The sequence below is a fragment of the Neltuma alba genome, unplaced genomic scaffold (assembly GCF_004799145.2).
Source record: "Neltuma alba isolate B1F8T4 unplaced genomic scaffold, ASM479914v2 tig00011740_pilon, whole genome shotgun sequence".
NCBI classification, from domain to species: Eukaryota; Viridiplantae; Streptophyta; class Magnoliopsida; order Fabales; family Fabaceae; genus Neltuma; species Neltuma alba.
In genome coordinates this window covers 883105-897084 of record NW_021636368.1, presented here as the reverse complement: position 1 = coordinate 897084, position 13980 = coordinate 883105, and the positions used below count along the sequence as shown (strand labels likewise).

The following is a 13980-nucleotide window of genomic DNA, read 5'->3' as shown; positions in this document are numbered from 1 at the left end:
AAGATACCTATACTTTGGCCAAAAAAAAAAAGTAATAATGTTCCTTTTTGTTTTCGTGACACATTGATGGGTTGGGCCCAATACATTTTCTTTCGGCGATGCAAAAGAAAAAGGAAAACATTAGGATCCTAAGCTAGAGCAACGGAGAGTGACGTCCGGAGGACTCAAGGGATGAAAGCCCAAGGGGTGTCCCAAGGCCTAAACTTAAAACTTAAAATCATGAAGAAATTGGCTTTGCAAACTCCACGAGAGTACCAACAATCACTTAGATAAAATTCATGTCACATATTTATCTCATATATTTATAAAATTATTTTTAAAAAATTAATTCAAACACCCCTAAAACTTAATAATATACGCCTTTAGATTTTCAAGCCAATGCAAGAAACCCCAAATTATGAATTTTATGCTCTTAAATTTTATCTTTTGTATACATATAATCTCCTCCAATTTTAAATTGTATATAAATAAATCTCTTAAACTTTAAGTGATTTATAGATAAATAATAAACCAAACTAATATTAGGAGATTATCCAAGCATATGTAAAAGTTTAGAAAGATTTATTATAAAGTTTCAAAGGTTAGGAAAATATTGTTTTTTTTTTTGTAACATATGACACAAACTTTTGGGAGATTTTATATAGGGTCAATACTATTTTTAGTCATTGAAATTTAATTTCGTTTTAGTTTCAATCTTTAAAATTTGAAATAAGTGGCTTTAGTCCTAGATTTGACTTCATTTTAGTCTACCTTAAGACTTTTTGTCCCTAAAACGTAGCTGAAATAGTGTTTTTGATTCTTGAAATACCACCTTTGGTCCTTAATATTGCCCCAAAAGACAAGTTCGGAGGTAATAAGATTTCAAGGATCAAAATCATTAGTTTTAAATTTTAGAAACCAAATCTAAAATGAGGTTAAATTTTAGGAATTAAAAATAATATTAACCTTTTTATATAATTTAATTTGTTTTAATTTCAACCTTTAATTTTCTTAAATGTAATTAAATTGGGGATAAATCCTCATTTGAAAAATTAATTGTAGAAGGAGAACTGAACTTTTGATGTCCTTTTGTAGAATTAAAAAAAGAAAACAAAATTACCACAATGCCCCTAATGAAATGCAATTAGGATTAAGCATATAGAACTGGGTATCAAAGAAATGCAATTAAGATGAGTGACTTGTAATTAGATCCTATACGCAACTAGGTATAGTAATATGCAACTGAAGATTAAGAATATATAATTAGGATCAGTGATATACAATTGGATCCTATATTTAATTAGGCATATGCAATATGCAATTAGATCAAGCATATACAACTCAGGATCAAGGATATGCAATTAGGTCTTATATGCAACTAAGTATATGCAATATGCAATTAGAATCAAGCATATATAACTGGAGTTCAAGGATATACAATTAGGATGAGTGATATGCAAATAGGTTATGTATGTAACTACACATATGCAATATGCAATTAGGATCTAGTATAAGCAACTAAGGATTAAGGATATGTAACTAAGATCAGTGATATGTAATTAGATTTTATATACAACTAGGTATATACAATACGCAATTAAGATCAAGCATATGTAACTCGGATCAAGAATATGCAACTCGAGTTGTTTTGTCTTTTTATTTCTCAAACTTATTGTCATCTAAGATCAGATCCCATTCTATAATTAAGTTTTTAAATGAGAATTTATCCCTAATTTTTCCTTAAAAAATTTTGAAATTCTTGCGCCTGTCGCGTGGCACAACGTTGTACTTAATCCTTAGTTGGTTGGAAACTTGGAAGTATCGTTGAAACCCCTTGGGATAATTTATTCTAGGCTATTGCGCGTGAAGTTGGAGTGATAGACAAAATTCGTCATTACCGTGTCATTCTTTCTTGATCTTTTCATAATTCATCAATCCTATGTCATTGTTACGTGATCGCTCTCTCTCTCTCTTTTTCTTTATCAATTTTTTTTTCAAAAGAAAAATCTGGGTTGTCCCCACACAATGATGATGTGTTGATTACTTTATTATGAGAGCTGTCAATAAGAAAAATCTATATAGTTTTATCCTATAACCATGAGAATGCTTGAGTCTATTATTTGATAATTTACAGCTACTTTTATAAATAATTGTTATAAAAATATAGAAAATTGGTCAAGGGTCCTAATTAAAATGTTAATTGTGCAACGGTATTGAAGTATCTAAATTCTTGAGTGGCAACTCATCTTTAATGAGTGTAAATTTTTTTCAACTGTAATTATAGTTTTACTTAATTTTTAGTATTTCTTTTTTCTATTAGGTTTTATGTATAATCCGTATGTTCATGATATGTTAAGGATATTAACAAAGTAACATGTAAATTGTCCCTACAATAGGAAAAAAAAGGCTTTAAAAAAATCATAGAATAAAATTTATTTTTATAATCATAAAAGTAAAAAGATTATCATATTCATTTATACATATATATATCTGTCTTTTTCCATCTCTATATAATTTATAATCGAGTTGATTTTGATTTGATTTAAATGCATGTAGCAAAATTAATTTAGGTGTATGCTAAGTGAAAGTCATACCATTAGCTGCTACTGTTGTGTCTCTTTTAAATTAGCAAATTATAAGTATAGGAATCAATACATATATACTTCATGGAACTAGAAGGACTTGATAAAATGATAAAGGTTTAAATAACATCTAGCACCCTTAACGCTCAGTATTTTAAGCTAATTTTTATGCATAAGCACCCTAAAATATTTTCTAGTAGCATCCAATATTCTTTTTTATTTTTTGAATAAAAACTGAAAAATCTATTACTTTACTAGAAAGAATACGACAAAATACCTATAAAGACTAACTACCTTCATCTCCTCTCCACCTCCGATTGTCCCAAAGGTGGAGGATAATCAACGATACAAAAATTTCTTGTAATCCTATGTGATTGTTTAGCTAAATAGTCAGCTATGGCAACCCTATCTCTAGCAGTATGATGAATCAAACCGTGCCAATCCCTAAATACATAGAAGCAAGCTTCATCCCTAAAAAGGTGAGACCTATCACATCCTCTGGTAATCATATTAATAGCTTCTATACAATCAGCAAAAAGTTCAATCTTTTTATAACCTTGGTTCTAGCAAAGGCTTGCGCCTTTGATGATGCCAATTACTTCAGCAGTGGCTAGGGGAACAATAGCGAATTTGTTGCTACAACCACATAGCCAATTCCCTTTATCATCATAAATTGCTCTTCCACAAACCGCTTTGTCCATCATCTAGAATCGATCCATCTGCAAGGACTTGAACAAATTGTTCCTTGGGGTAGTGATTACCATCTTCATGTGAGTGAAAATAGTTATTGAAAGAAAAATTCCTTAGCATGTCTTGGTCTAGGCAAGCTCTAAAAAGCCTCTGCAAAGTTATCTAATTCTCCTATGGTATTCTCATATCAAAAAGTTTGTTATATTGAGAAGTCCAAATATCTTAACATATATAGCCTAAAAGAATGGGCAAAGAGATCTTTTTGGTGAAATCTCTGCCATCTTCGTGTTATAAATTTCATTTGACCCAGTTAGCTTCTCGTAGGTCCATGAAGCAATACAGCTTTAACAGAGCTAAAACTAAGACCAATCTCTCCCTAGCATTTACAATGTATCTTATCATGTGTCACACCTTATTAATCTTAACCTTGAAAATAAGGAATATAAAATAGACCAAGTTTAGACAGTGTCGCAGACAAATAGACAAAATAACTTTTGAACTGAAACTGAACAGGGACCATACTGTCATTTTTAAAATATCCGGTCAAAGTAGGTCAAACTGAAAATTATGCCTGAAATTTCAGAAAATTCTCAAAAATTATAGAGAATAGAATAAAAGGTCTAGAATAGTATTTGAGACCTTGGAGGAGTTAAAGGAATAAAAATGAATTAATACAGAATTTTTGTATTTTAAGGTATTTTTGGCGAAACAGTGTAAAGTTAATCAAAATTATTATTTAAAATACCTAGAGGCATCAATAATTCCAGAAAAATATGAGAAAATTATTTAAGGAATTATTGTAGATTATAAAATTTTGTCCAGTCTGAGAAAGTGAAGAGGTTAATTTTAAGACATTCTAAAAGCCGAATACTTGTTGGTAAAACACAAATTTCAAGAAAAACTTAAATATAAAGAGTTGTAGGATAATCATAGAACATTCCTACATTAAAAGAAAGGTTTTGGTGCAAATGGATGAATTTTTGGAAGTACTAGATTATATAGGATCCAAAAAAAAAAATTCATTTGATACTGGATAATTAAATAGAGGAATGTTACTAAGCTATGGGAGATAATTTTTCCGCCAATTTTTTTGCTGCTACATGGCACCATTTTGGTGCCTAGGATATGAAGAGAATTGGTGTTTTTTTTTTGTTGAAAGAAAGATTAAAATAATGAGTTTTTAACACATGAATTAAATCATAACCTTACACTTGGTGAAACACTTGGCAAGATCAAGATGAGGTCGATTTTTGGAGTGCCAAATGAGCAAAGGAATTAGGTGCTTTCCCTTGGGCAAAAAGAGGGAAAGAAGGGGTAAAAAATTTGTCTATAAATAGCCTCCACAAGACACACAATTTGGCCATTTGGGAGACTTAAAAGGGGGATGATTTTGCCACTAAGTTTGCTGAAAACCAAGAGGAAGAAAGCAAGTTCAAGGGCAAGAAACCTTAAGAAAATTCAAGAGCCCTATCAAGGTAAGCCTAAGCATCAATTAAGGAAGTTATTTGGCATAGTTAGAACAAGTTTTGGATAGATTTTGATGACAAACTTCCCTTGGTATGCTGCTGTGAAATTTCAAAAATTATAGGGAAAGGTTGATTGGAAACAAAAACTTGGATTTAGGATTGGAAAGAGTAGAAAAATTGATCTCTATCCTTGATTCTTGAAGAAAATCCAATTCCCCAACACTAGAGCATGTTTCGGCCAAGACTGGAAGTTGGGGTTAAGATTTGATTTGAATTGATTTGATGCTTCCACTGTATTTACAATGTGATTTTGTGCACAAAAACACCAAGAAAAAGTGTTTGGAAGCATTGGAATTGAACATAAAAATTTGAACCTTTAAACCCTATAACTTTTGGCCAAGCATGGTTTAATAGGGAGGAGATGGATTTTGTTAAAACTAAATAGATATATGAATTCTATGTGCAAAATTATGTAGAAATTACCTAAGAGACTTAGCCAAAACAAAGAGGAAGCAATGAATCTAAAAAATCAAAGAAAAGGGTCAAAGGGTATGAATTAGTATTTTATGTTGATTTAAGTGGTAATGTGAAGTATCTTTATGCTTAATTGAAAGGCATTACACAAGGATATAAAGAGAGTCAAGAGGAAGGACAGGAGGCCAAAAATCCAAACTTGAGGAAAGGTAGCATAGAACTTATAATTTTGATGTTAACTTGCATAGTTTGTTCCTATGTGTTATCCCTTATTTATATGTTATGATGTGGTAGAGCTAGATATATGATGTGCTTAACTACTTGCATTTTATGCCTTGGCTATTTGCATTGTTGAGTTGTTTATTGGTATAATATATTGTTCCCTTTCCATGGCATGAACATTGATTGATAACATGAAGGTCATATGTGACATATAGCTTGACATGTTTTGCTTGTTTAACATTTTAACTGTGGTTTTTGGTTGCTGAAATTTCTGTCAAATCTCACTTCCATTATGCTTAAATCAACACCATTTAGGGGCTGCAAATGCAAAAGGAAAAGGAAAGGAAGTGGCATTAGCATGAAAAGTATTTGATATGTGCTATGTTTGAACTTATGGTCAATATTATGAAAATGTATAATGACTATATCTCGGTGACTCAATGACTACTTTATGATATGTAACTTAATTGAAGTATAATCATATAGTGTGTTGTATGATAAAGGCTTCCATGAGTTGATATGGTATAATTAAACAAGAAGGATACTTAAAAGGGCTGGAAATGACCTAAATTGAGCTTATTTTGAAGACCATGTGATTCTAAGCAAATGAAGGAGTTTGATCACAAAATTTGGTAGTTCAATAGATCTTATTTTTAGCTTTAAGATGAGTGGTAATTCATTAAAATTGTAGTTTTGTATAAGAAGTTATACCTATTTAAAATTAGATATAAATTCTGAAAAATAAAAAATTGACCATATGAAAAATGCATGTTTGTGTGAAAACTGGGTACAAAGGTAATGAATTTATAACCAGAGAGTATCTTTTCCTTGAAGATCATTTAGTAAACTTCAAATAACTTGGAATCACTTCATTTGGATTTTTCTAAATTTAGTTATGATTTTTTAAAATTGGGCTAATTTTAGAGTTATAATTAATAGTAACCCGAGAATAATTATTTTAAAGTTTAAATTTTCCCAGCTTAAGAACTTAATGAATAGTTTCAATTGCTTCTATTTGATGTGTAAAAATGTTAAAAACTAAGGTGTTACAATACGCGCAGAGTCTTCTTCTTGATCACATCTAAAGGGACATGTAGCTTTGTTACTAGGGCCCTGATGCATCCTCGACTGGCTGTATGGACTCTTCTATGTGAGAAGAGCTCATGAAAGATTTGATTTTTTTGGAGACTTGCCATCCAAAGGATCTTCCAAATATGTTTTGCTCTCTGATGATCACCCGTAAAAAGAAAATAGCATGCAGATTTGATAGAAAAACACACAATATTTTAAAATATTCAGCAAGTTAAAGTTTTTTTTTAGTAGCACCCCATATTTTAAATTTAGGGTGCTCGGTATTATTAAAAAAATACTTTTAAGACAAAGTTAGGCTAAAAATTACTTTAGGATATTGGGTTTTATTGGAAAAATACTTAGATGTTGGATGTGCAAAAAATTAGTTTAACATACCAAGTGTTTGAAAAAAATATTTTAGAACATTGAATCCAACTCAATTTAAAAATAAAAAATTATCAAAATTTAATCAGAAACAAAAAGAAATTATAAAGACTTTCATATTGATTCGTTATTCCAATAAACTTTGAATTCGTAAAATGTTTTCAAGAAATTATAAGTTTGACATACTTAGGCTACTTTTGATTAATATTATATGCACATTAAATAACGAAAAATAAACAAATGTTTATCTATCTATAAAAAGTCAAAAACACATTGTACTGTGCCTAATTCATAAACAGTTATCTATTTTATAATTAATATTGACATTGACAGTTTGTATTTCTATCTTAAATGGAGGAGCTATATGACTATCCCCTCCAATCCTATATTTAGGCAACATTCTGTGTTTGCCTAAAAGTTTAACGTACATTTTTTTAATTTCTATCTCCAATTAATTGTACGTTTTTATCATCTCTTTTTCAACTCATTCTCTGTCATCTTTTTTCCTACTAATTTTGTCTCTCACTCATTACTTTTACAAATAAGAGTATATTTAAAAAAAAATTACATTTCTCATATATTTATTATTTTTAACTAATTTTAGCCAACATTTCTATTTGATTTGTTTGGCCGTTGCCTATATATAGGATTGGATTGAGTAGTTGATATATATTAAACAAATAAATTAAGTTAGATATTTATAAAAATTACTGATTGGTTTTTCTAAATTATTTTTTTAATAATTTGTTTTTTGAAAATTGCTCATACAAAAATCCTTTTAATATGTGTTATCAATAGGAAGAGTTTAAGTTAAAAAAAAACTTGAGAGTTAAAATGAATTAATATCTTATATTTAAAATCAAAACAAAATTTTCTATTACAAACGAGATCTTATAATTAGGATTGGAGATAGTATTAATTAGAAATTTTGAATGTTTTGCTGTAAGTCACTGTACGAACTTTCAAAACTAAAAAAAAAATTCAAAATAATGAAGGGAAAAAATACATAATTGAGGAGGGAACACTTAATTACGAATTAAGTCTGAACAAGTGAGAAAAATGTAGAAAGGATACAATCCGTTGATGGCAAACATGCTTTCATACGCCATGGTTGAAATAAGAGTGCGGGGAGTTTCTCTCTAGGCTTCACGCCTGCCCATGTACGCCGATGTACGGGGAAGTATGAATCATAGCCCCACATTCAACAGCAAGATGACACGTGGAAGCCACTAACGGTTCAGATGGCAATAGCCTTTACCCCTCATCATCCTAACGTGGTGCTGACGTACAAACCCCTCGGCCTCTCCCAAAATCTCACTCTTCCCATGTGCCTCTTTTCTAGTCATTTGGCCGCCAACTCCTTCGTGTTGACCGCCCTAACCCCAAAAAAAAAAAAAAAAAAAATCAAATCGTCACCTTCCCTATATATACGTTCCGGTGTGTCTCTGTTTTTTCTCACATTTCCCGCATTCCACCCACAGTTTTTATAATTTGGTTTGATTTGAAGTTTCGAACGTCTCTGACGCAATGCCTGAACAAGGAATTTGCAGTTCATTGAAAGAACCTCGTCTTGTGGCGAGGAAATTCTTGGCCAGGCCTCAGCGTGAAGGCGTTGGCGCTGTTGTTAGAAGAAGCATCGGACGGTAATAACGAAGAATCGAGAATTTTTAATTTCTTTCGTTTATTGTTATTATTACCACTACTTTTGATTTGGAAGTAATTAATTGACACTTGCGGAATTCGAATTGAGCTTGGTTCTTTGTTTATGTTCAGGTTTGAGCTCAAGTACTTTGATCCTTTTCTGGTGTTGGATGAATTCTTAGGTGAGTGAATGAATATTAATTGTGTACTTTTGGTTCTGTTTTCAGAAAAGCGATCAGAGAAGACAACCTGTTTGTGAATATTACTCAGAGAATGATTTTATTGATTCGCTTTCTATTTGATTGCTTTGTTCTCTGAGAAAATGATTGTTCTTTAATTGTGCAGTTTCTGCTCCAGCTGGCTTCCCTGATCATCCACATAGAGGTGCGCAATTAGGCTCTTTCTGTGTCAGTTTCGTCTGTTCTTCAGACAAATATATATCATCTAACTGGTAATCTGATCTAATGACCCCATGCTCCTTATTCAAAACAGGGTTCGAGACAGTCACATATATGTTGCAGGTACGGAAAATTTGACTATTTCATTTGATTCAAATTTCTTAGTGTTCAAACCGCTCACGCGCTTTCTCTGATTTTCGTTTGAAAAATCCAAACATTTCATACTTCTGTTAATTATAATCATTCTTATAGTTAACTAGACTAAGAACTCCCTTCAAATATTGCAGAGCATTATTAAAAGAATTCGCAAGTAATTCCACAATAAAATAATAGTAACTTTTGTTTTAGTTCTCCATGTATAGAGTATGTTAGAAGATGCCCATGCAATATACTACAAGTTTGGTTATCATATGCACTTATTTTGGAATCAAAGTCGTACTTTTATTATAATATAACAGTTATCATCTGTTTTACTTTATGTAAATAACAGAAGCCAACACACAGGTATCTTATTTACAAGTGCTATAGCCCTAAAAAATAATTATTAAAGCTGCGTAGTAATGTGCGTTAAGTATGGTTTAAATATTGGAAAAATAAATATTAGTGTATGTTATGCGTGTGGTTTAATAGGCGAGTGGAATTAATTTTGGCTGTTGTGATCAGGGAGCTATAACACATGAGGATTTTGAAGGGCACAAGGGAACAATTGAAGCTGGTGACTTGCAGTGGATGACTGCAGGGAGAGGGATAGTTCACTCAGAGATGCCTGCAGCTCAGGGAATTCAAAAGGGTCTTCAGCTTTGGATCAATCTTGCTTCCAATGATAAAATGTATGCGCAAATTCTCTCTCTCTCTATCCCTCCCCCTTTTTTAATTCAATAAATTAAAAATGTGACAACTATAAACCGACGTCTTTAATATTATATATAATTATAGATAATAATTAATCATAAGCCAAAGTCAAATTTATGGTAGTAGAGAAGTATCATAAGCCAAAGTTAAACTATATATTATATTAAGCATGCTTTATTGGTTTGATTTTTTTTTTTTTTTGGAAATTAACTATACTTCTCTTCGGTCAAATAAAAAACTACGCTTCTCAAAATTGTATTGAAATTAATTACACAAATTTTATGTTTAAAATCAAGACAAATTTGTACTGAATTCTGTGAAAATCATAAAGATGTCCCTTCTATTATTGAAACCTATAAACAAATCGCGGCTTAAAAAAAAGATCAGGAAAGAGTCCAAAAAAAGTTACAAAGTTTTACATAGGATCGGAACTTAACTCCTCTATATTATAGTGTGGGTCATCATAATGCCTTTGACTTAAAAATGTGTTACTTTGCAAAGGATTTAAACACAAAATCTCTATAAAAGAGTATAAATCTTCTATAGTATCCTTTTCGGCTTAGTTAACCACCACCTCAGCTTGACCCCACGATTACCTGAAATATATTTACACCATGGAAGACGATCACTGTATTTATTTGCAGGGTCATTTAGATAATGCAAGCTATTATTAAGAGAAAAAAAGGAAATCCTTTTTTGTTTAGTAAAGAGATTGAAATTATGTGTTATTCAAATTTTTCTATTTTTTCTTTCTTTGTTTTTTTAAGATCACTCTCACTCTCACAAATGACTTTATCTTCGTGGTTCTCCATCATGGACCATTTCCCGCTTTTGAAGGAACACTAAATGATGCAGGTGTCCATAACGGTCTAAATGTCCACCATAAACAATATGTCTCTCTCTCTCTTCCATATGTCCACGATGATGATGGAAACCTTCCCCAATATCTGCAACATGTTGGCTATGCTAGTTTCAAAATTTGTCTGCTCTTGGGTGTCTCATGATAGATGGAATAATCTTTTTAACTAATAATTCGGGTCCTAGTTTGTAGTATACTGTTATGTCGGATAGAGTTATGATTAAAAAAGGGGGAGCATATAAGGGATTTATCATTTCCTCTCCTTCCCTCCCCATTTTTTCCCTAATAATCTCTTTTTGATAACATAACAGAAATCACGAATGAAAAGAGAATTCAAACTAACATTTCCTCTGCTTTCTTGAAAAAGGAAGAAATCGAAAACCAGATATTTTGGGAAATCATAATTTTTTATTGAAATTTATTTTCAGGCAATTTTTTGGGAACAAAAATAGCACCTCTAAACAAAGAAAAAGTTCAAAAAATTACTCCACTTGTTTTGGTGGCCAAATTTTTCCGCATACAGATGCAGAAAGATTTGGATACATAGACAGCCTAGCTTAAAAATGTACATAATTGAAGAAATTAAAGTCATCAACAAACATGAGTATGTCAAAGGTGGGTTTCAATTAGTTTTATCTATTCATCTTATCTACCAAAGAATTTCATTTACAATTATTACTTACACTTTAAGAAACTGAATTACTGCTAGCCTTGCTTGTAATTCCAAATTATTATACCTAAATAATTTCTTAACTTTGAAACTCAGTAAGCTAGCTTTGGTTTAATAATTAATTAATCTGTTGTTACACACACTACTGCTATTTCAGGATTGAGCCAAGGTATCAAGAGATGTTAAGCAAGGACATAGCAGAAGTAGTGGAAGGTGGCATCAAAGTAAGGGTTATAGCAGGAGAAGCCTTAGGAACAAAGTCTCCAATCCAAACAAGAACTCCAACAATGTACTTGGATTTCTCTCTCAAACCTGGGGCCCACTTGCAGCAACCTATTCCAAAGTCATGGAATGCTTTTGCCTATGTTTTGGAAGGAGAAGGCCTGTTTGGGAACACGAAATCTCAGCCTGTCTCTTCACATCATATACTTCTTCTTGGTTCAGGAGATGGGCTTGAGGTATGGAACCGGTCCTCTAATAAGGTGCTTAGGTTTGTACTTGTTGGAGGCCAACCATTGGGTGAGCCTGTGGCTCAGTTTGGACCCTTCGTGATGAACACTCAAGAAGAGATTGACCAAACCATTGATGATTTTGAGAACTGTGTCAATGGGTTTGAGAAAGCAAGACATTGGAAGTCTGAGGCTGCAATTTCCCTTGACTTCTAATTTATTTATTTTATTGCTTTTAGCTAGCTTCCAATTCATTGGTCATTGATTTGGGGAGGAAAGTAGCATAATGAAGAAATAAATTGTATTGTTTAGCTGCTCTTTCACACTGTAAATTCAATTTTATTAATTAGATGAAAAATGGCAAAATTATATAGTCTCTAAATTCTAATATTCGGGTTAATATAATTTTTGTCCCTTAAAATTTGAGCTTATTTTGGTTTTGATCTTTTAAATTTCAAACCCGTAGTTTTAGTCCTTGAAATTTAGTGTGTTTTAAAACATTAGTGTAGTAGTATTAAAGTATACTAAAATGTCATCAATGATGTTAAAAATGGTGATACAGAATCACCAAGTGACACTTAGTTGAATTTTACGTGAATAACAAAGTATAGTGCAATAAAAAACTGTTGAAATGAACAATGAGGAGAAAAAACAAGGGGCCAAAAAGATGCGCGGTGAGGATATGTTCTTTTTCCTCCCTCTGTTATCCATATAAAATTTAGTTCAATGTCATTTAGTGAGTTGACATCACCACTTTAATGCTATTTGTGATACTTTAGTATATTTTAACATTGTTATACCTTCTAAGACTAATGTTTTAAGATGAACTAAATTTTAGGAATTAAAACTATGAATTTGAAATTTAAGGAATTAAAACTAAAATAGACCCAAATTTCAGGAAAAAAAAATTATATTAACCATATTATAAAATCTCAACAGTACATTACTACATTGTACAAGACAAATACTTTAGATGATGTACAAGTGAAAAAATCTCAACAGTACATTACTACATTGTACAAGACAAATACCTTAGACGATATACAAGTGAAACTCTTCCCTAATAGCCTAAACTAGGATGGGACGCAGACACGAGGGAATTACACTTTGGTGCAAGTAAAGAGCATAACCGTGCGATGTCAACTCAAAAGTTTTGCTCCTCCTACCTTCCACATTGCCGCCGTCGGACGCACTCCATTCTCCTCTCTCAAACCTAGTAGCCACAGCACTCACAAATGTGAGTAGAGTCGTGGGAAGATGGGAGCAAGATAGTGGGGCGTTATGGAATAAATGGCGCCTCCTTCTATGTTCTTTTCTTTTCTTTTCTTTCTTTTTTTCCCCCTAAATCACATAAGGGAATTTTTGTGTTTTGATTTCATAATTCCAAATAACGATTGTGACTTTCATTGGGATTATGAAAATTGGAGTACCTTTTGGGGCATTATGCGATTTCCAAGTTGGACAATCCTCCTTTGTCCTATTTAATCCCCCCAGGGGGCCATTTTTCCTTCTTCGTTCTTCATTTTTAATTTTTAAAATATTTTTGAACCTATAAGAAGCAACAAGGAATACAGCATCATCCAACTTGGACAATACTTATTTCTCCTATTTATAAAGTATTTTTAATATGTTCTACATGTACTAATAAAAATTTTAAATTGTATTAATTCTTTTTTAAATATAATAACTTTTTAACTTTATTCCTATTCAATATATACACTTTTTTTGAAAAACTAATTATCTACGCTGTAGTAAATAAAAGACAAAATAGTACATTTATGTTAAAAACTTACGGGTCATTTGGTTAATGCCTACCATCATTAAGTTCAACCAAAGGTGCATATTGTCTTAACAAAGAGTGAAAAACCATAAAGTGAGAAGCCACAGAAAGCAAGGACAAACCATTAATTCTATTAGAAAATTGTCCTCCACTGAGAGAGGAATGATGGAGCCGACGGGGTTGCAATCTTGAAGAAGCTTTTCTGAACATGTGAGGGTTTGAATTATTACTAAAAGTAAACTGGTACTTTTACTATATATTAATTTTAGATAATTATTAAAAAAATAACTCATTGCACCCCTCTTAAACAACATGCCAAACCTTGTAATTAATATTACATTATATTTCCATTGCACTTCACTGCATTACATTGCAAGGTATACTATAGTTAAATCAAAATGAAGTGATTTATAAATAAAATTTAAAAAAAAAATTCTCTCACAGGATTATAATAGTTAGATAT

General features: G+C 31.6%; 1 protein-coding gene across 2 annotated transcripts; it reads left to right on the top strand.

Moving 5' to 3' along the window:
* The first annotated feature begins 241 nt into the window (after positions 1–241).
* Positions 242–12158, top strand: LOC114717515 (pirin-like protein). 2 transcript variants are annotated; one of them, XM_028902669.1, is made up of 7 exons: positions 242–251; positions 8350–8511; positions 8642–8691; positions 8855–8893; positions 9002–9030; positions 9571–9737; positions 11446–12158. In XM_028902669.1, the coding sequence occupies exons 2-7, from the start codon at positions 8396–8398 to the stop codon at positions 11951–11953; spliced, it is 909 nt and encodes a 302-aa protein (XP_028758502.1). In that variant the 5' UTR covers positions 242–251; positions 8350–8395; the 3' UTR covers positions 11954–12158. The 2 variants fall into 2 exon arrangements, with proteins under 2 accessions (XP_028758502.1, XP_028758499.1); XM_028902666.1 differs by lacking the exon at positions 242–251 and having other exon boundaries at positions 8303–8511.
* Positions 12159–13980: the final 1822 nt, after the last annotated feature.

Excerpts from the sequence above, each read along its gene's own strand:
- LOC114717515 (XM_028902669.1), top strand. The coding sequence starts at position 8,396 with ATGCCTGAACAAGGAATTTGCAGTTCATTGAAAGAACCTCGTCTTGTG. Across the intron at positions 8,512-8,641 it reads GTTAGAAGAAGCATCGGACG|GTTTGAGCTCAAGTACTTTG; the intron begins GTAATAACGAAG and ends GTTTATGTTCAG. Across the intron at positions 9,738-11,445 it reads CTTGCTTCCAATGATAAAAT|GATTGAGCCAAGGTATCAAG; the intron begins GTATGCGCAAAT and ends CTGCTATTTCAG.